The following is a 24,944-nucleotide window of genomic DNA, read 5'->3' as shown; positions in this document are numbered from 1 at the left end:
AGTCATGGAACGATTATAGATCATGTTAAGTATATCTTTGAAATAGAACCGTAGTTAAAAACTTGAGATGTGCATGTTTTATATTATTATATGTGGATCACTATACTAATATGATAAATACATTGGATAAACTATTTTATGAATATTTATAATAAAATGTTTTATTTAGGATGATTATGTTTTTAAAATGAAATGTTACATATTTTATTTGTATATTAATTATTTTAATTTATAGTCATATTTTTCATATTATTAATAGTATTTTATATCTTAAATTTTTTTTAGTGAAGTTTAACATTAAGTACGTTAAATATATATGAAATATTTCCTTTAATAACAAAGGTGTTGGTTTAAAATGAGGAAGTTAACATTGTAATATTAAAATAATAGTTATAATAATAGAAAAAATAAACTAACACTAGTGCAGTCAAGAAAAACGACAACGGTTTATTTTCGCCCCTAGGCAACGATTCCTGAACCGAGACATATACAGGCGAGGTAAAAAGGGGTAGACCTTTTGCCTTGGTTCAGAACCAAAACAAAATGGGGTAGGATTTTGCCTCGATTTACAGGTAACTGAAGCAATAGGGTTATTTTTTGAAGAACTTTTTGCCTCGGTTCCTTCTGAACCGAGGCAGTAAAGCGTTTTTTTTACTTTTTCGCTTTCTACATCTTAGCTCCAAACGGTGATCAAGCATTTTTTAATTTTTTTCCTTTTCTTTAAATATCTGAGATCAAGCCTTTGTCCATCATCTCAAATGATGTATTGGGTCTTGAGCCTACTACATATTGATTTGATTTGATAGGTCTTCTAGATCTTTGAGTAGCCTGCAAAAATAAATAACAACTAATCAATACTTCATCAAAAATTAAAAAGCTGATGAAGATTACAGGAGGTATATATCCATAGTAAAAAGTGAAAACATCATGATTCTTACCACTCTTGTTCATGTGTATTCCTCTTATATTTCAATAACCTATTATTAATTCAATAAAGTAAACAAAAGTAATATTTCCATTAACGAGAATATTTCCATTTGGCCGTGAGACACGATGACCAAGTTCATCTTTGTTTTACTCTCCTCAGGTGGCTGATACCTTCCAATATTAATATTTGTTCTCAACCACAAGTATAAAAATTTGCATCAGTACTTAACTTCATAACTTTGATTCCTGAACAACATATACGTATTAATATTACCAGTGATTCTATCATACACATTAGCCGTGGATTCTCCATCCAAAAATCGGTAGAAGAAACAACCATAAAGCTCCCGAAGTGCCTTTTCCACTCACATTTTTTCTTTGTTTTGAAAATCCCCTTTTGAATCACCAAAAGTATATATATGTTCCTCTCCTGGCTCTTGAGATTCTCACTGTTCCTGATGATCATAGCCAGCCGACAGCCATCCACAATGAACCTACCATGTGCCGCCGACAGCCATCACTGCAACCTAGCACCACCACTGATCATCTTCACGGTCAATGCCGCCGTCATCAAACCCTAATTTGCACCACCACCGTCAATCTAGACCTGCAATCAGAAAAACCCCAATCGAAAGTCGCCGCACTCATCTTCTTCACCACCTAGCACCACCATCAATCCATGTTTGTTTCCATGGCACAACCCCGTTCAACCTCCATTCATCTTCACCAGGCAACGTAAACCTGCAAAATCAAACCAAACCCAGAAATAGATAAATCCTAAATCCCAAGTCGCACCTCCATGACTGAAACCACAAAGCTTCAACCTCCAACGAGAAAAGTACCATACAAAAATCGAAACCTATAAGGGATGGTCTGAACCCTAAAATCATAGTGAAGAGGGGGAACCTTGACTTTTTTGGTGTTGATGCCGAGGATTGAGCCTCCACCGTGGAAGGGTCCCAAGCTCTAACAAGCCACCTGGAGCCACCCTCCGGAAGCGCAACCGAGGTCGAGAACGGTAGCGCCACGGTTGATTATGTGGTGTTGCTTCTGAATCTGAAGCAGTTTGAAGGTGGGGCCCATCTCTCCCCATGCTTCTAAATTATCCAACTAATGTGCTTCGGGTCCCTAGGAGGCAGAATATCAGGATTCATTCAAAAAGCAATTTTTCAGGTGTTAAGGCATCAGTTGAAATTTTAACCGAGGTCATATGGTGTATATAACTCGGTTCCCCTTGAACCGAGGCAAAAGAGGTTCGACTAAACTACGAAAATGCCACCACGTTTTGATAGGCTTTTGTTGCTCCTATACCGAAGCCTATTGTGCGAGTTTAAATCCTTTTTTTTACTAGTGTAAGTATATTATTATCATTAATTTTTTGATGTATAATATTTAATGAATAAATTAAATATTGAAAATATGATATCATTACAATAAAAGTATAATGAATAAATATAAAACTACATTTAAAAATCATTTTTGTATTCAAAATTATCCTCAAGAAGTGAAATTATATATAAAATAGTGTTTTATAATGTCATGGTAACGATTCTTTTATTATACAAATATACTAGTATAAAACTATTAAATATATGATAATACTGAACATAACAGTAATACTAGTATATAAGATGTTCTACATTTAGTATATAAGATGTTCTACATTTGCAACTCAAGGAACTTAAACTAGTAATGGATATTGCATAGTTTTTCAAAACACTGAAAAAAAAACATGGTTTCCATGATTCTATATTCATATAACTGCATCATCTTCTTCTTAAGCTAGTTCAACCCTTATATCCTCACGCCAATGAATGGTGACTATCACAAAAGAAGAAGATACAAACCACACAAACCACAAAATTTGCAAGGGTAAGCTAAGTTTAAAAAGAAATATCATACATTAATGAATCATATTGTATCACAATACAATGCACTCAAATCATTCATGTTATTATTTCAATTCAAGGTAAACTAACAACCAAACATTCAAACTATACATTTCAAATGCAAGGTAAAATTAAACCCAATTGTATACATGCATTGAATGTCGGAATCATTAGAGACATGCACTTGTGGTTCTGCAAAGCCATTATTAATGAGTTTCATTCTACCACTCACAAGGTTAATCCCTTCCGTGTCTGAAGCCATTATCATGCCTTCAGACTAGGATCTCTTACTACTCGAACCATATAATTCATTCTAATTTACATAAGTATGAATGATTATCAAAGTATCAAGATACCCCTTTACTTGAATCCTTACATCAATGCATACACTAAAGGGACAATACCATAAAATATTCCTACAAGATTCCTGAAATTATGCTAAACATATACTTCCCTCCATAAATATGATGCCACACCAAGATCCTAATACCAAACAATCACCCATATTTGTATTCATTTATGCTAAATGATATCATATTCATGATAAATTACAACTAACATATATTTTCATATTTCATCATACTTATCAATCTCAATATATAAATACTAGTACAAAAATACGTACAACGTCGAATATTCTGGGCTTTTAACGGCGAATTCGCGAACGACGTCATATTAGGAGACGTTAAATTTACGTCGAATTTAAAAAGTTTGGCATTAAATTAACGCCGAATTTTGTTAATATACGTCATTAACTTAACGTCCAATCTTGTCAATATTCGACGTTAATCAATTTTTTTTGTTGTTTTTAATTAATTGTGATCCTTTTTTACAACTCTACGATACCTGAAAAGCAAAAAAACAACAAATTTTAGTTTTTGGTATATTTTATAAAAGCATGAACTATGAACATGTAGTGTATGTAGTATCAACAACAAACAATAATAACCAACAACAAAGAAGTTCAATCAAACAACAACAACAACAAACAAGTTCAACTAAACAACAACAACAAACAAGTTCAACAAAAAAAACAACAAACAAATTCAACAAATAAGTTCTTCAAAACGAAAACTAACCTTCAAAAGGTGGGTACGTCGGAATAAAGTTTCGTTACAGTGAGAGAGAAAGCAGAATGCACCTATGAAGAACAAGAGCATGAAAATAATTGGTTAAAACAAACAAAAATCATACATAAAGTAATTACTTAACATGCATTTGTATCAAATGAAAGAAAGATTACATGTGATGTTCGTCAAACTTCGTTCGAGAAAAGTTTGAGAAGAGAAGAGGGTATCGCGCGCTAAGATAAAGTGAATGAATTTTCAATCTCCCGCTCAAAATTTTATTGAATTCACTAACCTTTTGACGTCGAATTTAAAAGTCATTCGACGTTTTATATCCTTTTACGTCGAATTACAATTCTAAACGACGTTTAATAATTTCATTTATTTACAAAAATGCCACCGCTCATTTTTAACGTTTGTTATTTAGTGGTTCGACGTTAAACACGTGACGTTATATGCTGTTTTTGTATTAGTGATACATACATTATGTCCTTGTTTCACCAAGTTTAAAATCCATATTACCCCTACAATAAATTACATTCATCATAAACTCTCATACCACTTTCTTAAATATATTTCACAACAACTTAAAAACACATATATGAATGGATCAGGATTTTAGAAGAAAAAAACTACAACTTCCAAAAAAAATAAAAAATTTATGTTCTTTCATTCAAATTAAAGATAATTAAATAAAGAATGAAATGAAAAAAAAATCAACTCATCCAACTAAAATAAAACAATTTCATCCCATAACCATACTATAAAAGTTTAATTTATCAACTTAAAACTAGAAAATTATTAAAATTAAACTAGTTTTTGTTACCTTGTGATAGACACTTCCTACTTCCTCAAGGTTGCTCCAACACTCACAATCTCACAAGAAATTTCTATCGAAGGTTTTGATAAGTTGGAATCAAAGATTTCTTAATCGCGATCCCAACGTTGGGAGTGAAAAAAAGTTTTTTGGAGAATGAAAGACAAGAGAGAGTGAGAACTATGGAATGTGAGATGATTACAATGAGTCTCCTCCTCATTCACCGTGCTGTTGTGAATTATATTGAAGTGGTGAAGTGATTATGGACTCTATTTTGTTACAAGTTTCTCTTTTTCTTAATTATGAAGAGAAGACAAAATTAAAAAGAATGTGATCCAATAACCATTCCTTCACGGACAAAGTCATTAATTTTAGCTTTAGCATTTATTTATTTATAGTGCTATATTAGTCGATACATTATGTTTGGACAAGGAAATAAAGAAATAATATACATAAAAAGAAAAAGATAAGAAAGTGGGATGATACAAAATAATGAAGTGTTCACGGGTATTACAATTTTTTTCGACAACAAAATTTTTTTATCTCGAAAATTAAATTTACCAGAAAACAAATATGGGTATGATTTCCTCATATCCTCACTACAATAAAAACGCTTATTACCAAAGGGCATTTACCGACGGTCTTTAAGCCTTCGGTAATGGGATGATTACCAAAGGATTTATCGGCGACCTACTTTTCTATCTTTATAGACGGCCTTTGGCCTTCGGTAATGTCCACAGTGCATTAAATTCGACATTGGGGTATTCCTTCCCCAAATTCCCCAAAATCAATTTCAGTACTCCTTCTCCTCCCTTCCTTGTTCTCTCGACGTAAACCTTGTGTGGGCGCAAGGTTGGTGTTCCCTAGCCTGTTTGAAGAGCGTGGTGGTCCGGACGGTGGCAGCGGTTCGTTGGTGGGTGGGTGTCTTCCCTTCCCTTCAAAGATTCGTGCATATTGGCTTCAATTAGCGCGAGGTTGGTCGCCCTAAGCCGGTTTCAAGAGGTTGTTCTTGGGGACGGTGACGGTGGTTCCTTGGTGGCTGGTTTACGAGTTGGGTGGCTAGGGTTCTTCTTCTTCGTTCTATGTGTTGCGGCAGGGGTTGTGGTTTGTGGAGCTTGGTGTCAGGAGGGCTTTGCCGTGAAGTTAGGTTGGTTGTTGCGTAGTGCTTTGTTGACACATTTTTGTAGTCAGGTTTGGTTTGGTATTTTGTCACATTTTTTTGAAGCACTAATAATAATATTCATGATTTATAAAATGTCCACGAAATGGTAGGTGTTAATGATGCTCAAATGTTAGGAATGATTTATAAAATGTATGGTGTTTGTGACAATTGTGGCATAAATAGAGATGTTAATGATGTTGAAATTTTTTGAATGTTGACTTTGTTGTAATGGTGGATAATATATTGTTATTTGAAGATGATAATGTATTATTATGTTGCTTTAAAATCAGTGTGAAAGTATGTGTAATGTATATGGGATGATTGAAGGTGTACTTTATGGTTTGTATGTGCTTATAAAGTGTTTAAACCATGATGTTCACTGGGAATATGAAAGAGATTGAATATAAATGTTAGAAATGTTAACTATATGAACCTAGAAAGCAAGGTCAACCTTGGTGAAAACAGGACAACCACTAAGTAATCCTAGAATCAACAATTAAAAAGTATCCTAACAAGTTTAGAATAAAACCTAGCTAATTAAAAACTCACTACAAAAGGTACCTAAAACTCAAAATATGACAACCTAGAACCTAAAACTAGTACTTAGAATACACTAAAAGTACTAAAAATGCAAAGTGTATTAAAGTACTAACCAAAACAATAAACTAATTATCTAGACAAGTTTTAAAACAAAAAAGAAAGATACAAATGAGGTGACAATTCCAAAATACCAAGAAAATCAAAATTTAACCATTGAGTACCTAAACTTAGAGCTGTCAAAACGGGTAACCCGGCCCACCACGGGTTGACCATTTAGTGAACCAACCCAACCCGGCTCATTTATTAGCGAGCCAAAAAAATTCGAACCCGACCCGACCCACCACGGGTTGGTGGGTAAAACGGGTTGGCTCATTGGCTCACTTAATTAACTTTTTTTTTCACCCTTTTCTTCTGAGATTCTTATAACATGTTACTTTGAACGATCAAATTGAAACAATAATAATTGAACCAATTGATATAAGAGAAAATGAAACAAAAGAAATATATTGTTATATATATATTCTAAGCTATCAAGCATAACATTTTGCCAATTTAGTTGAATGAGACATACACAACTATTTGACCAAGAAACTACATATAGCCGTTAACAAAAATATATAGTGCAAGATAAAACTGTCATGCTTGTAGATAGGTCTAAAAACAAGGTAAATTCACAGTATTATCCATTTATTAAATTGGAGTCCTAAATGGATAAATTCACAGTATTATGCTCTCTTGAAGCGTCTTCTTCTTTATCTCCATCTATAATTATCCTATCTATAATCTTAGGGTTTTATTTGTAGAGGGGAACTTTTGGAAAGACAACAGCACGAAAGGCTCTATTGCTAAATAAAGGTTGTGCGTTTTGAATAATTAATTTAATTAATTTGGTTTCAATAAAAAAATAGGATTTGAATAATTAATTTAATTAATTTGATTTAATTAAAAAAAAGGTGGATTGGTGAGCCAACCCGACCCACCACGAGTTCAACCTGTGTGAGTTGGGTTCTTAGTGAACCGGGTCAAAATTGGCTCGCATCAAAATTTTTGCATTTTTTTCCCAACCCAACCCGGCTCAAACCCGTGGTGAGCCGGGTTAGCTCACGGGTTTCAACCCATTTTGACGGCACTACCTAAAATTACACTAGAATATGTGATAAATTCGAAATTAACCTAAATTAGCCTAAGAATGGGTAATCTTCATATCCTAACAAGTTTAAACTAGTAAAATGAAGCTAAGAAACATGTCAAATTGGATCAAGTACCTAAAACTCAAAATTGCACTACTTAAAACCTAAAAAAGTGTACTAAATAGGTGAGAAATTGGAAATTCACCTAAAGTAACTGAAGAATGTGTATTCTACACATCCTAACAAGTTTAAAGTTGGTAAATGAAGGTATGAAACATGTCAACTTAGATCAAGTAGCTAAATCTCAAAGTTTGGCTACTTGAAACCCAAAAAAGTGTACTAAATAGGTGGGAAATTGAGAATTCACCTAAAGTAACCTAAGAACGTGTATTCCACACATCCTGCCAACTTTAAAGTAGTGAAATGAAGTTAATAAACATGTCAAATTAGATCAAGTACCTAAAACTCAAAATTGGATTAGTTAAAACCTATAGAAGTGTACTAAATAGGTGAGAAATTGGGAATTCACCTAATGTAAACTAACAATAAATAATGTTAATATTCTAACAAGTCTAAAGTAGTTAAATGAACCTAGGAAACTACTAAAATGATAAGAACTACTTAAAACTCAAAGTTTGAGTATTTAGAACCTAAAAAGGTCTACTAAAAGGATGAGAAAGTGGGAATTCACCTAAAATAGACTAACAATAACTAATCTTAATATCCTAACAAGTCTAAAGTAGTGAAATGACACTACCAAACTACTGAAAAGCAAACAAATTCGTAAAACTAAAGGTTTTAGTAGTTAGAACCTAAAAAATGTAGACAATTCACCTAAAGTAGACTAATTTTAATTAATGTTAATATCCTAATAAGTCTAAAGTAGTCAAATGAAGGTAAGAAACTACTCAAAAGCAAACAAATACCTAAAACTCAAAGTTTGAGTAGTTTGAACCAAAAAAATTCACTTAAAGGGTGACAAAAGTTCACTTGAATCTGTCCAGTTTAGAACTTCCTGCTGGACATCTTTTAATTCCTTCCTAGAGTTTTGTTCAACTTTTAATCACTATCCTAGAGTCATATTAATTGTTTCCAGATCAGTTTGATTCATCTATTGAATTTTGATTGGTGAATTGGCTTAAATTTTGGTGTTAAGAGCAACTCAAACAATGAAATTATGATTTGCAAGTATTTAGCCTCTGATGGAAGCTTACACAAGTCTTACTTGGTAAAACAAAGTTGCTCAAATCATAAAATTAAGTGTCCAAACTCGTTTGAGCAAAATTGCCATTCATACCACCAAATTTTCAACATTTTTCTTATATGAGCTGCAAAATTTCTTGAATCTGTGTTGCTGTGATTATTGCACTGAATTTCATCTTAAATTGGTAGCAAAAGCTTGGTTCAATTGATTAAAAAGAAGTGCACAATTCAAAATTAACAAACAGCCTGCATTGTAAAAAGTGCGTCAACTAGTGCCAAGCCAAAGTTTCAAAATTTGATGCATATATTTTATAGCAGCTCTCTTATGCATTTCATCAAACACTTTTGCCTATTTTAAAATTGAGTTCGAATTAGCTATATCTTCAACTTATAATTGTTTCTTGCTTTTTAAATCCACTTTAGAGTCTCTCCTAAGTTCATTTTGAGTGCCACCTTTCGTTGCAAGCCTATTAATTGCTTGATTTAATTTGTTGGAAAATCCTACACCTAAACTGTTTGATGAAAGTCCAGTGGTGCATTTTGGTTTAGCATTTTCTAGCAGCAACAAAGCTGATTTTCTAGCTTCTTAATTGTTTTTTTTCCGTTGGTAATTACAGAAGGCTTTTGTCCTAAGTTCCTAGTGATGGACTTTTCTCTAAGTTTCTTTGTCTAATAGTCATTTATACCACTAGGCTACACCTTCACTAGGAAATTTTCTCTAACTTGCACATCTTTTACTTTGAGAACATGAAACAGATTAGACACACAGTTTCTTCACACTTGTCCATCCAAGCAAACAATTGATCTTTGCGAGTCAATTATGTTAAAGGAACCACTATTTTAAAAAATTATTCTATAAATCTTCTATAAAATTCAATAGACAAATAAAACTTATGATTTCCATCATAAACTTAGGTCGCTTCCATTACAAAATTTCAACTTTAGTTGGGTCCACAATTATCCCTTGAGTTGATATCACATGTCCTAGAAACTATACTTCCATCATCCAAAACTCAAACTTGGATAATTTGACATACAACTTCTTCTCCCTTAGAAGGCCAAGCATCATCCTTAAGTGTCAGTATGCTCCTCGTGAATCTTGGAATAGATAAGAATGTCGTCTATAAAGACTATGACAAACTTATCTAAGAAAGATCGAAAGATCCTGCTCATATAGTCAATGAACAGTGTAAGAGCACTAGTTACATCAAAAGGCATAAGTACATACTCATAGTTTCCATATCTAGACTTGAAGGCTATCTTTTGCACATCATTAGCCTTAACCAAAATCTAATGGTACCCCAATCTTAGATCAATCCTTGAAAACACCACAACACCATGCATGTGATCCCTCGGATCAACTATTCTCGACAATGGATACTTGTTCTTTATGGTTAACTTGTTTACTGTCTGTAATCAACACACAACCCAGAGCTACTATCTTTCTTCTTCACCAACAACACAGGTGCTTCCTATGGTGACACGCTTGGCCTTATGAACTGCTTCTCCAAGAGCTCCTTTATGTGCTTATTTAACTCAACCAACTTTGTTGGAGCCATACAGTATGGGGCCATTGATATTGGTCCTGCTCTTGATACAAGATCAATTAATAGTTCCATTTCTCTCCTAGGAGGAAACCCCGGTACTCCATTCGAAAGTACATCTTCAAACTCCCTCACAACAAGTATCTTTACACTTTCTATCATCTTTCACAACCTCTAAGTGAGTTAAGATAATAAATCATTAAGACTCTCCTTTAAAACTTGATGAGATGATAATAACTTTAATTCTTGTATGCTAAGAAACAACAACTTCTTCTCATTGCAATCAATAAGAATGTAATTGGCAGATAATCATCCATTCCTAAGATCACATTTAATCCCTATAATGGTATGCATATCAAGTTGAGTTTCTCTAACACTACCAGACATCTAATACATAATGCAAACATCTGGACTAAACTTGAAGTTGGAGTAGATACCATTAGATCATACTACAACTCCTTCACAAGAAATCCAACTCTTGAACACAAAATTTTGGCACAAAGGAGTGTGTCGCTCTAGAGTCTTACAAAACACTCAAATTCCTACCAACTGTAAAAAAAAATCCAATTATAAGGTAACCTAAACTAGCTGCCTTTTCTCCGGTCATAGCATAAACTCTTCCTAATGCCTAAGGTATGCCGCCTCCCTTATTCTACTAGGTTGAGATCTTGCTATAGCATTCCTATTAGAAGGACATTATTTTGCAAAGTGCCCCTCTTTCCCACACATATTTCACTTCCTTAAACCAACCAATTAAGGCAGACACTCCTTAGATGTAGGCCTCTACACTAAAAGCACTAAATCTTGCATTGATGAAACTGCTACTAAGAAGAAAACCCCTCTAGACCCCTAAGGCTGAGGCTAGAGTATGATTTCTTCCTCTGTTCTACTTAGGCTTGGACCCAGATGGTCCTTCAACCTTGTATTGTTGCCTTTGTTGAGCTTCAACTTTCACCTTCAACTTCTCCATCACCCTTTCTTTTTATACTAAGGCGATAAATTATTTAATAGAGAAAGGTGCCATTATCAACTTGACATCACCTCTTAAACCATTCTCAAACTTTCTACAATGTCATTCTTCATCCATGATTATGGTGTGTAAACGCCTCAAGTGTCTAGACCCTTTGACATACTCAACAACAGACGTGTTCCCTTTGCACAAGCTCTAGAAACTTCGCTTCTTTAGCATATCTCATACTATTTGGGAAATATTTAGCAATGAAGTTTTGTTTGAATAGATCCTAGGTCACCACTTCTCCATTCTCCTCTAACACCATCCTCATACTAGCCCAATGATGTCTTGCTTCTCTAATGAGCATGTATATGGTATAAGTCAATCTGTTCTCATACAAGCACTTCTTAGCATAAAAAACTCTCTCCATATCTTTCATCCTTTGATCCACTTTATTTGGACTTGTCTTCCCATTTAACTTTGTTGAATGATGCTACAAAAAATCTTCTAAGCTCCACTCTTATGGGTGGAGGGGTGAAGCTTGGAAACGAAAAGTTGTTTCAACTACATTAATGCAATCCGGTGTCGTTCCTTGGTTGCCTCGTGAGACATTCATCCTTAAGACACTACAAAAATAATATAATATAGTAGGGGTTTTTTTTTGAGTTTCTAAAAACTTCTATTAACTTCCTGCGGTTTAATAAAAACTCCGGTTAAGTTTTATTTTTTCCTAAATAAAATTTTCGACGGTTTAGTACACATAACCGCAACTGAGTTTTTTTATTTCTAATCTTAAATTATTATTTTTTGAAAAGCGTTAGTGTTAAAATCTTTGCCACTTTCCTTTTTCTTTTTCACCACTTCCGAGTCTTTACATTTCCATGCATACTCTTCATTTTTCTTTCTTTCCTTCTCAGCTTCCCTTATCACTAACCCTTTTTATTCAAATTTCTCAATACCTTTCAGATTCTTTACCACTCATTATCTTCCTCTGGTAACTCTTTCTCTATTTCTTCGATGGGGGCACAAAAGGTGAAACGCTGCGCCGCGACGAAACAACCCGCAACGGCTTCTCTGCTGTAATCCGGCATTGGCCGAGTCGCCAACAATGCCACCTCGCCGAACGCTAATGTTAGCAATGTTTCCCATCATAAACCACATAGCCCTAGCAAGATTGAATTATTTCTGCCCCAATCAGAGGGTTATGAGTACTCCACAATCAAGCTCGAATGTGAGCGTGCTTTCAGCACACTCTGCCGCGGGAACCACAACAAGACAATGACGCTGTTGCGGGAGATTTGTGCTAGTGAGGAGGGTTCGCCACACTCCGCGTTCGTCTAATGTCACGTGTTTCAAGAAGACTCTTCACTTCACAGGCTCTTCACTCTTCCTGGCTCTTCAATTTTATCCCTTGCTTCTCCTTTCAGCATCCACATTTATCCAATTTAGGATTTATGAAGTTGATTTTGCTCACTTTGTTTTTTGTCTTCTTTTCTTTTGGAGTGGAGTGTATTTTGCAGAGTTTCGTCAACACACCAGTTATTCTGGAGAGGTTTGTTAGCCTTGAAAACGAAATTCTTCATATTGAAAGTTCATTTCAAGCAAATGCTTTATCGATGTCCAATGGAACTCCTTATGAAGGTACGACTGGAAGCTGCATCTTAAGAATGTTTTAAGGATATTGCTCCATGAATTGCTTATTGTTAGGTGGTATAATTAAATTCCAACCGCTGTATTTATTAAGTCAAACAATCATGATTGAATGAAGTATGTGCACATAATATTTTCTTCAAAAGAATTTTCTCTTGCTTCTGGTTATTAACTTCGATGACTCATCATTCCAAGATGCTATATCTTTTGTGGATTTTGTAGATAATTTTTTGTCTTGCAGAGATACTTCCATCAATGTTTTCAATGTTAATTTGAAGTGTCACCATGACCTTGATGATGGACATTTGGTAGATGCCATCATTGACCATGTTATTGATACATCATCCATCACCACTACCATTGAGGTATTTACAATCCTTGCTGAGTGTTTTGTGAGCAACCTTCTTAAACTCTCTGTATGTACATCTCTCACTACTCTCAAACTTTATTACATATCTACTGAGTAGGGGTGGGCAAATTGTCTTATAGTGTACTGCACTGTAAAAGTTTATAGTTAACTATAAACCAATTTAGGAAAACTGCACTGAACTAAAAAATAGTTCAGAGTAACTAAACTGAACTATTTTTTAGTTCACTTATAATCAGTGCGGTTCAGTTAACTATTTTTATAGTGCAGTATACTGCTCACAGTCCAACCAACTCTTTCAACACATTAAGAGTTTTCCTTCCTTTCAAGCTTAGTTCTTTCTACAATACTGAAGCCTGCTCCTCTAGTTTTTCAACGCTGAGCTCTACTGTGGGGATAAGTGAGATACTTAAAAATTTAACTCAACCAAATACTTAAAAAGGAAATTTAACGAAAAATCAATATTAACCGATAAAGTAAGTATAATGCCAAGGACAAAACGTAGATAGAAATCCCTTAGTGCTTTTGGTGTTCTCTGATCAAAATTAAAGTTTCAATTTAGTAATTGGCATAATATAGGTTTGGGTTAAAGATCAACACAGTTAATGATGTATTTAAATTTTTTCCTTAAAACACCAATAGTTTCATTCCAATTTACCAATCAAGAAATCAATACAAATAGCATTTTTTATCTTTTTTTCCTTAGATTTTAACAATATTATGCATAAATGACTTAAACTACAGTTCATGGGATCCAATCCTCATACAACACAAATATAAAAACAAGGAAGGAGAGAGAGATTTGAATAAAATTTGTTGTTTGCTTCAAAGGTTTAGAGGGAAGGGAAAATGAGGAACTCAAATACCTCCCCTCCAATTAAGAGTTTTCTTATAGAAAAAGATGTTTTTTATTTTTTTCCAGTTCCTCTCCTCACTTGAAACTAAACCATAAGTCCAAGGTTCTAAATTGCAACTATAGTGATGGTTTTGTCACAATCCAAGACATTACCGAAAACTAAATAAATAGAACAAATGCGGCTCCATTTATAACTGGAGACCCCAAAAAGCTTTGAAATTGTGGCACAATTGCATCTGCAAATCATTTTTGAAACCTTGAAAGAGTCTGTAGATCTTTTAAACCCTTGAACAAGATTTTAAAAAAATAGTCCACAACCACGCTGCAATTTCCTGCAATACCAAGAACTCAACAAAAATAGACTCTGCGACCATAATTTAGAACCTTAATCTTCAAAGAGTTCCTTAATCTTAATCCACGAGCCAAAGGAAACAAAGAGAAACAACCTAGAATCACAAAAAAAAAAACCAATTTTTCAAGAACAAACATTAAGGAAACAGCACAAATGGGTCCATACACTGTAACATATCACAACTTACTACAGGAACAGAAAAAAAAAAAAACAAAAGAACCCCAGTTTCTCCCACTCCACACAAGTAAAACAACAGAGACACTCATCAAAATTCCATAAAAAAAAGTACCACCTTTTCCACTGAAAAGGGAGAGAGGCATACCAAAACAAAGAAATGGCAGCATTTCAGCTTGTGCGGTGCTATACGTAGCAATGCCACAACATTAGAGAGACAGCGGCAAAACTTCGATGGCGGCAAACCTTCGACGGCGACGACCCTTCGGTGATGGTGGTAGAGCCAACCGTTCGGCGACGACAAAATGCGGAAAAACCTTCGGTGAGTCTTCAACGGCGGTGAGCCTTCGACGGTGGAGAGCCTTCGACGGCGGAGAGCCTTCGACAGCGGCGAACCTTGGACGGCGGCAAGCTTTCAATAGGGCAAGAGTTGAGAAAGCAATGTAGGATGTAGGAGACGGGGAGAAAATTGTGATAAAAAATGACCTAAACCACAGTTCACAATTAACTGTACTATTAAACAGTACAATTGGGTTTTAGTAATTGGTTTTTAAACTGAACTATTAAACAGTATAATTGGTTTTTAGTAAAAATAGTTTAAGTTTTTTAAGTACAAAACAATATAGATAAACTGTAGTTTAGTGTTTTTAAGGAAACTGTGCCCAGTCCTACTACTGAGCCCGCAACTTTTGATCTTCCTTCTCTTAAAAACATGTACATCTGTGGTTGCCGATTTGAGTGTGGATGGGAAAATTCTTTTGATTCATTTAAGGGTTGTGTCAATTTTGAATCTCTATATTTTGATAGTTGTATATACTATGGGGAAATCAATACCTTCAAAATCTCTGCCTCCCACCTTGTAGACTTAAATATATTAGGCTTTAGAGAATTTTAATAGTTGTTGGATTCCTCTGGGAGAAAGCTTCAACAGCACCAGAGAATTTTCCCAATCTCTTTCCCAACCGAAATGGGTAAGTATTTGTCATCTATATCTTTGTAGTAAGTATTTTTCTTTTGTCAAATTATAATACTTTACAATATCATTGTAGCCTAATGTGATAATTCATTTTCTTTTTGTAGGTTTTATCTATGTTTTCTGATCAATTAGAGGATAAATGTTCTCCTTTCACTAGAATGCAAACTTTTAAGTTAATATGTGATGCATCTTCCTCCTCTGCATGCCTCAGGATGTAAAAGAATATTTATTTGGTGCATCTTGTTGATTTAATTTACATGGATGTGAAGGTAAGTTATACTGAAAGTGTTTTTTTAATATAAAAACACACTTATTTCTATTTCTAAATATTATGGTGTTTATTTTGGTTACAGGAGCAAAATGGAAAAACCAATATCGTTGATGTCTTTTTGCGGAGAAGTTAAACGGAATTAGATGTTATAAAATGGCTTCATTGACTCTTTCATTGTCTGGATCATGAGGAATTGTACTTGAAAGTGATATAATCACCAATGACCAGAATAGCATTGCTTCTGATGAAAAAAGTACTTTTTTTAACTCTTTCTTCCTTTTCCTTTACCTTGACATTTTTTAACTCTGCCAGAAGAAGCTACACCAGTTAAGTATGTAATGTAATAGTCCAATAAATTATTTTTCTTTTTAAAATAATGATATTAATCATCTTACTAGACAGTTTTTGTATCTTTTTGGATTTTAAAATTCTTACTTGGCTTAAGTTTCTATCAAGGGTTCTCAAATTCCTTACACTTTATTAAAAAAATATTTTCTACATTAATTAATTTTTTATTTATTTTCTAGATCCATTTTCAGTTCTTATAAATCCATTCAGTATAAAAAAAATAGTGTTTTCAAATCTGATTATTGAATTAGTATAAGAAATGTTAAAGGTTAATTACTCATATTCATGTGTTCTGATATAAAAAATGTTAAAGGTTATTGAATCTGCCACAATGTTATTTGCTGCTTATTTTTTAGTAAAGAAAAAAAATAGTAGAATTTATGCATTATATGTTACTTTACTGTCTCCAGTTCATTATATGATTTTATATTTTTATATGCTAAAGTTTAATTTGTATTATTATTTTTATTAAATATATTATCGACTAAATATTATGTTATATTACAGGTATGTCAAACCATGAAAGTAACAAGAAGAACAAAATTAGACATTGTTTCTTTTTTAGTAATGTAATGAACATCTTAGTCATATTTTTAGTATTTTAATTTAGTATTGAACATCTTTCTTTTAATATTGAACAATTAATTATATGAACATATTAATATGTTGAACAATGTAATTTATTTAATATATAATATTCAGTTTTAGTTCATATTATTTCATAGTCTATTTGGTTAATAAAACTAATTTTATCATAATTTCATTTTATTACAATAAAAAACAAAAAAAAATGTACACGTTTTCGGCGGTTTTAGAATTCCGATTGGGTAAACCCTACAAATAGGGGCAGTTTTAGAAACCTTAGTACCAATAGTTTTAACAAACGCTGGTTAGTTTTTATCGACAGTTTTATCAAACCCCGGTTAAATCGGTGGTGTCAGCAAAACTCACGCTAAATCCAGCGGTTCCAACAAAACTCCCGCTAATTTCGACAGTTTTCTCAAAACTCTTGAAAATTGCGACGGTTTCTAAAAAAACGTCGATAATTACTTAGCGACACAACTTTTTCCAATAATTTTTCTAACCTCGAGTAACGCACTTTTTAAGAGTTAAAACTATTGGAAATGAAAAAAATAACTCTCGAAAAAAATCTATATTTTTGTAGTGGGAGTAAACTATTCTTTTTGCCATTTGCTTTTGTATTTCTATAATTTTTACCTCCATCTTCATAGTTTTATATCTTTAAAATAAAATTATTTTATATTTTAGATTGTGTATTTGAGAATATAAAATAAGAAATACATTTTACTTTATTCAACAGACAAATATTAATTACTAATATAATATCATAAAATTTACACATTAAGATTTATTTAAATAATTAATTTAAGATAAACTATTTTTTCTATAACTCAAATTATTCTACTAATTTTTCAGAAAAAAATATATAAATCACCTTAAAAAATTTAAATATGTAAATAATATGGATAAATTAACCAAAAATTAAAAAAATATAGTATATTTAGAAGAGTATAACTTCAAATAACTAACATAATTAAAGTGTATAGTTAAAAGTGTAATATATATTTACACGAAGTCAACTTAAAGGTGAAAAATGGAATAAAAGATTGAAATAGATGAGTCAAAATGTAGACAATCTCTGCTGCAGTTTTCATGACAGCATTTTCTCTAGCAGCATCTTGAACTTCTAAGTTCTCTGCTCCTTTTTCTGAATAACTTTCGTTGTTATACCAACTATGGACTTTAGACAAAGGTTTTCTATATTTCTCTTTTTCACAACTTTTTTGACAGTATCCTGCACATCAGAATTATACAATATCCATAACTTATTATTAAAGCATAAACACAATTAATATTTTATTAAGAAAAGTGTAAAAAGTCAATAATATTAGTGCCTCATGGAGAACTCACCCAGAAATGTTACAACTAAGCCCTATTTCTTGGGATAACTCCTTCACAATGAGTGGATAATTGATCATCAAAATTGCGTAAAGCTTTCAAAAGATAGCCAAAAAGAATTCAAAAAATTCTATAAATGGATTATATAGTATTGCCTGCAAAAACCAAGACCAAATACTTCAAAAGTAAATCATATATACAATGTTAGAATAGCCACTTTGTAATCCAGATGCACATGTACAACAACAGATTCTACACAAATCTGTCATACATTTTCCTAATTGCATTTTTCTCAAAAACAAAACAGGATAAAATGTCAAACTTGGTATAGTTCATTGGATAAAGCGGGCAAGGAAGAAGGAACCAACATCATGAAGAAATCACACAAATGGATACATAAAGAAAGTTGCAGATAAATACAATCAACACTCCTTAGAGTAACACAGTGAGAAAACTATATGATGTTACTTTTTCCTGGTTTAATCCTAATAGGCCTTCAACACGAATGTTAGATACACAAATATATGTCACACACAATTGATGATGAATGGTACTATCTCTCTATATATATCTTTGATGGTATCTCCTTTCTTTGCACCTGTTTTTCGGTTCATAACATCAACATTATGGTTCTAACTCAAAAAGACTACCTATAACTTGAAATGGCTACGCATATATTTCAATTCAAAACTAAAACATGTTGATTCATTTTAAACCTTTACGAATTTATTGACTCACAATCAATTTCTTCTTCAAAAGTTTTGTTTCCAAATTGTATGTTTTAAAACACATCTTATTCATTTCGAGATAAGCTTTCAAGTTATGGTTAGCACATCATTGAATATAAAATTAAATAATAATGATCCGCTTATAGATATTTTTTTTAAATTATATCTAAGGTGTAACTAAATTTTAGTTACCTTTTAAATTTGGATATGCTGGAGTGAATTATTTTTTAATTTATATGTAAATAATATAATATTTTAATTTATATTTTTATCTTTATATAAATATTTTCTTTTCATTATTTTAGGAACTCTATGACTAATACCTTACAGTATACGCGTGCTAAACCATGTGTCATCATGAGAATTCAAGCTAATTTTTATCTTAAGTAATTCAAATGAACTATATTTGAGTTCCATAAAATGAACTATAAATTTACATGTTGCTTCCTGTAAATTTTACATGTGTCTAAGACACATGCAATTTGTGACTGAGGATCTAATTTTCTAAAATAGAAAGATGTGCAAGAAGATATATGAAATAACTAGAAAATTCTCGGGCTACTGTGATTTCCCTTAATTCTAATGATACATTTACCATAATTTCAAACAGAACGTGGTTTCTAACATAAGTTATCAAATTATAATACTATTTTTAAGAAAATCTCAGTATTAAGTAGTATTTAAGTGGAATTAAAATAATTTTGAGTCGTCTATCAATGAATAGGAAATTGTTTTTCAATATTTAACTCTTATGAAGGTTATGCAATGTTCAAGAATAAAAGTGAGAAAATATGCTAATGAAGTTAATGTTTGGAGAATGTTTGAAAAACAAATAGGAAACATAGAAACCAATCAAAATTTCTAGATTATTCACAATAAATTCAACTAAACTACATTCTCAATTAAATCCTATTTTGTTTAATCATGTCTATTCTTAAATCTCCTAACCAAATTAAAAACTAATTAATCAAAGTAAATTTTCAATTAATTATAGTTGAAATTATTACCACCAATCAAAGTACATTCTCAATTGATAGCAAAAACTCATTTAATCATATGAAAGTTCCTAAATTCAATCAAAGTAGATTCTCAATCAAACCTAGAAACCCTTGAACTCATATGATTAATATGCATGTGGATTCAAACACCTTATGATGCAAAAATCATTGGTTTTAATATGATTAAGAGATGAAAGACATAGAAGAAAAATAATTCAAATCAATAATGAAAAGAAAAAAATTCATCAATTCAACTTAACCCCAAAATCCATAATGAAATTATAGTGGAATAGCCCTAGAAGCTTAACCCTCCATGAATGGAGTGAAGCACATGATAAAATAAAAGTGAAAGGAGGGATGAATGATAGCCTCTAGTGGATGAGTCTGAGAGAATGAATGAGTTGTGATTTTTGTCTCTCCTAGATCTCTTTATATAGGGCTTGATTGAACTTAAACTCTGAATATTTTGTTGATAAAATATTTTATCTTATATCTTATATCCTTCAAATATTCATCAGATTTAATTAGTTGTTAAGAATATTTTATAGATATTTAAATTAGTTATAAACTGAATTGTCCTTGAAATTCCTTTTACGTCCTTTTGAATTTTTCAAAATTGTAGAAAAACCTCTGAAAGTTATTCTAATTGTACTTTAGCCCCTTCTGAATTTTCCAAAATTTCACCAGAACCTCTGTTTGATTACCTTTGACCAAAGAAGACTTGTTGACCAGCTTTGACTGAGACGTTACGTGACCAATGAGGGATGCCACGTGTAAGCCTCTTCCCTACCCCAAAATTAAGGTTTTGTAGATTGGGGGAGTGAGAATTTTCGCCTGCTTCTACAAAATAGATTATGCCCCTTTCGGCGACGAGAACGCGAGGGAGCCAAGGTCTCCACGGTGCTATGCAACAAGGTCTTGAATAACACTGGAGTTGATGTCAAACTATACACTGCTCGACGTTATATTAACATCACCCTGTACATTGATCGACGTTAAACCATTTACAATGGATTACCATCAGAATGCAACGCTGGACGAGTTTCTCTCTAGCTCAGCAAGGGTAACATCGACCATCCAGCAAATTCGACGTCAACTTTGCATCTAGTCCTTATACAGAGGACGCCAAATTTTCCTCTAAATATAACTATTTATTCACATATTTGACGTCCAACTCTTCATTGCTTGACGTTTTTATAAATAAGTAAAGTCGGTTTACATAATTCGATGTCAAATTTATGTTCAACCTTTTTCTATTGAATGTCTCGTCCCCTTACAGTGGACGTCAAATCTTCCTTTAAATATAACTATTTATTCACATATAAAACGTCGTATTCTTTACTACTCGACGTGTATATAAACAAGTAACTTAGGCCTATAATCTTCGACGTCAAACTTACGTTTGAATTTTATGGTTTAATGTTTATCCATATCCTTTGCTTATTGGTTGATTGAAATCTTATGATTGATTGAAATCTTATGATTGATTGGATGTTGGATATCTGATTGGAATCATTGTGTGAATGATTGGATATGATTAAAAGATTGAAACTGTTTGTATGAATGCAATATTACACTTTGTATGAATGCAATCATAAACAGCTGGTGTGTTCTCAGTCAAAAGCAGCGGTAAATAAGAGTAACACAAAAAACAGTATTGAAATTCAGCCAAAAATAAATGGTCAACATATAAAATTACGCTGTCACGTTTAAGGAACAATTACAATTTTATCAACCACCTACAATAGTCTAACGATATACTCTAGACCATTAAAAGGACAATAACTTCTAACTTTCCTAAATCCAACTTTAAACCAAATTCAAGGTTCCAGATTTGAGGTCTGAGAATAAATCACAAAATTAAGTTTTAAGCGTGTTGTAGACTTGTATCACAAACATTTTCTTTGCAGTCAGAAAAAGTATCTCAAGTTTAGAAAATGAACAATGAGTCATTTAATAGAGCTTAACCATGAAAAGCAAGATGTAATGTAGGACATATTTTACAGCTAGAGATACATAAATTAATCAAAAGAGATGGTTGCATATCTGGTCCCTAGACTCCAAAGAAGTTAGGTTTAAAATATAACACATCGAGCTGATTACAGCCACTTAATAACTTTGATGTCTTTCAATCACTTTTGTATTAAGCATTGGGCCGTTAAGTGATTCGCTCTAGTTACTATCATTGTCATTTGAAAGGTAGTAAACAGATCAATTTCAAAGGTTTCTTAATGCAGTTTCAATTCAGTAGTTTCAAAGGTAATAAATAAAATTTTTTAATGCAGTTTCAATTCAGTAGTAAACAGATCATTTTCCTCATCATTTCAAAGCCTCCAAAACCAACATCAAAACAATGAAAATTGTGTTTCAAACACTGTTCCTCTTAGGGGTAGCTTATTAAATTTTATAATTTTTATCTGCTAAATTGAAAGAAAAAAAAAGTACATTGAAGACACGCAAACACAATCCATAACTTGCTACATAAGTGCAAAAATAGAAACATGAACAAAGTAAAACTGAACAATTTGAAAAGTTTTATACCCCAAGAGCTAAGCATGTATATCTCTTTCATCAATCAACGTAGTCATACTCAATTTTGGTCATTGGAGAGTTCTGAAGTAGGTATTTCAATGATCTTTTTAATCTATCATCAGATGGCTCTTCGTATGGTAGTTTCCTCACCATCAATGCCTTCAATTGACGGAAACGAGGAGGTTGAAGGCCCGCTGAGAGAGGTTTTGATAGATCCTACAGATATAGAGAAAATTGGAATTGAAGACATACTTTGATCAACATTCTTAATTGCAAGACTAAGTCATAGAAAAAAGATGGCACAAGAACAAAAGAATCTTATGAGCCTTACGAAAAAATAAAGAGGTAAAGAGTAAAAGCATAGTAACTAACTTGTAGTATTATGTCAAGAGCACTCAGAGACACTGTCATTAACTTTACATTTCTTATCCCTTCCAGCCAGCTTATGATGAGTAACTCTGTCTTGTGATAACATATACTTCCACGTGACTCAATGGTTACCTCCTCGAGTAAAGAAAGATTGGGTGAGCCAATTAATGGATGATCAGTATGACCCGATAGAGTGAGAGAAGTAAGGTTTGGAGTACAAAGATCAATTGGGAAAAATCCTGCTTCAAAGCTACCATCCAGGGTCAGATTGGAAAGGTTTGAATTAGATATACGGAGGAAATTTTGATTTTTATGCAAGGAACAACCTTCAAGTATCAAAGTATTCAACACGGGACAATAACAAAATGGCTCAGCATAGTCACAGCCATATGCAGTAAAAGTGACAGACTGAAGTTGCATGGTTCTTATTGCTGGCATGTACAGATACTCTGGAAGTACTATCATAGAAGGATCATAAGTATTAACATAAAGCTTAAGAAATGTCAAGGTGTCACAGGAAAAGATGTAAGGGCGAAAATCAAAACTGCATTTGTTATTCAAAGTTATAAAGATTGTCAACTGTTGAACATTGTGCCACGATGCATATTTCATGAGCCTATTCAGGAGGTGGGGTTGAGCATAACCGCGACGAGTGAATTCAAGATTAAGCAGGGAAATGGAACCATCACGTTTAGACAGAACGTGAGACACAAATTTGCTGAAATTGACAACATTATTAAAGAAGGATGTGTTAAATGCAAGAGTGGTGAGCTGTTTCCAGAGATCTTTCCATCTTTTAGACAATACACAGGTTTGAACAGCATGCTTTGTGTCCATAAACTCCATCATGTGGATCAGAACACAATCAGGCAATTCACTCAGCCTGTCCCTCTTCCCTTCTCTATCTTTTCTACTTGGCCTCTGTCTCTTCTTCCTTGTCTTCATAATCAACTTTCCTACTTTTCCTTCTATTGATACCTGACCAAAGAAATGTTAGAAACAATATTCTTTATCTCATATATGCTTTAAATTGAAGGAAATTAATAACCTCTCTAAGAGTATTTTTCATTTTTATAGGAAAACAACCATTTTATTCATATAAAGGTGTAAAACAATATCACATTAGCATATGAAAATAAGAAAATTCAAACCAAATCCTCTTGTTGTCACTTTAGTCTTTAAACTTAATTACTTATTGTCACTTTAGTCACAAAGGATCTGATTGCATGCAAGTTATAGTAAAAAAGGATCTGATTTTACATGCAAGTTATAGTCACAAAGGATCTGATTACATGCAAGTTATAGTCACAAAGATCGGATTAAGTTAAGGTCACAAAAGGATCTGATTGCATGCAAGTTATGGTCACAAAGGATCTGATTGCAAGCAAGTTATAATCATAAAGGATCTGATTGCATGCAAGTTATGGTCACAAAGGATCTGATTTTACATGTAAGTTATAGTCACAAAGAATCTGATTGCATGCAAGTTATGGTCATAAAGGATCTGATTGCATGCAAGTTATGGTCACAAAGGATCTGATTTTACATGCAAGTTATAGTCACAAAGGATCTGATTGCATGCAAGTTATAGAAGCGTGTTTCAGACCATAAAGACTGGAAATGCATCAGTAGATAAACATCAAAAGCTCTTCTAACAGTGTATCCACAAAAGGCCTAAGTGTTTTTCAGAGTTTCTTGACTGGAAATATAGAACTTTTTCCTATTAATAAATACTCTAAAAAAATCCTTCAGGCTCTTATTCAATCAATAATTTGAATTTGAATAAAAATAAGAAACAAGTTACTCTCCCTATCTCTTTTCTCAAGAATCTTAACATCTGATGATAAACCTTAGTCCTCCCATTATGTTTTTTTTTTCTATGAAATAAAAAACCCATTAGAAGTTATCATAGTTAAGAAAAAATCTTGTTTTGCTGTCATTTCTAAAATAATTAGAAAAGGAAATAGGAGGCAAAAGAAATACCTTGTCCTTTGGAGATGTCATAGTTACAAAGCGGCGGCTTCAAATTTCTTTATTGAATGTTTGGTTTAGGGTTTGAAACATGAATCGTTGAAACCGATGAAACCAATTTGAAACTGAAGCGCCGCAGACCGAGTGAAGAATCATTACATAGTTTGTTTGAGTGACACATCCTCCGCTCTCTCGCTCTTA

At 32.8% G+C, this 24,944-nt stretch overlaps 2 protein-coding genes across 2 annotated transcripts; one reads left to right on the top strand and one right to left on the bottom strand.

Moving 5' to 3' along the window:
- The first annotated feature begins 12,854 nt into the window (after positions 1-12,854).
- LOC148199691 (uncharacterized) lies at positions 12,855-16,174 on the top strand. The gene is made up of 4 exons (XM_088112760.1): positions 12,855-12,872; positions 13,028-13,344; positions 15,297-15,875; positions 15,960-16,174. Exons 1-3 carry the CDS (start codon positions 12,855-12,857, stop codon positions 15,523-15,525), a joined length of 564 nt encoding a protein of 187 aa, XP_087968886.1. The 3' UTR covers positions 15,526-15,875; positions 15,960-16,174.
- Positions 16,175-22,296: 6,122 nt separating this feature from the next.
- On the bottom strand, positions 22,297-24,919 carry LOC124836187 (F-box protein At4g22280-like). Its single transcript, XM_047311290.2, has 3 exons — positions 24,756-24,919; positions 22,776-23,750; positions 22,297-22,619 (listed from the first exon to the last, which is right to left on the bottom strand). The coding sequence occupies exons 1-3, from the start codon at positions 24,774-24,776 to the stop codon at positions 22,443-22,445; spliced, it is 1,173 nt and encodes a 390-aa protein (XP_047167246.2). The 5' UTR covers positions 24,777-24,919; the 3' UTR covers positions 22,297-22,442.
- Between the last annotated feature and the right edge of the window lie 25 nt (positions 24,920-24,944).

This window comes from Vigna umbellata, chromosome 4 (genome assembly GCF_029865625.1).
Source record: "Vigna umbellata cultivar VRB3 chromosome 4, Vumbellata_1.0, whole genome shotgun sequence".
Taxonomy (NCBI): domain Eukaryota; kingdom Viridiplantae; phylum Streptophyta; class Magnoliopsida; order Fabales; family Fabaceae; genus Vigna; species Vigna umbellata.
The sequence above is the reverse complement of the archived record's forward strand: the minus strand, read 5'-3'. Positions and strand labels throughout refer to the sequence as shown.

What these genes read in the sequence shown, in the direction of transcription:
- LOC148199691 (XM_088112760.1), top strand. An exon ending in CTTTATTACATATCTACTGA is followed by an intron (nt 13,345 to 15,296) that starts GTAGGGGTGGGC and finishes AACTGTGCCCAG; the next exon opens with TCCTACTACTGAGCCCGCAA.
- LOC124836187 (XM_047311290.2), bottom strand. Translation starts at nt 24,776, where the DNA reads ATGACATCTCCAAAGGACAAG. An exon ending in TGACATCTCCAAAGGACAAG is followed by an intron (nt 23,751 to 24,755) that starts GTATTTCTTTTG and finishes TTCTTTGGTCAG; the next exon opens with GTATCAATAGAAGGAAAAGT. An exon ending in CTCTTGACATAATACTACAA is followed by an intron (nt 22,620 to 22,775) that starts GTTAGTTACTAT and finishes CTATATCTGTAG; the next exon opens with GATCTATCAAAACCTCTCTC.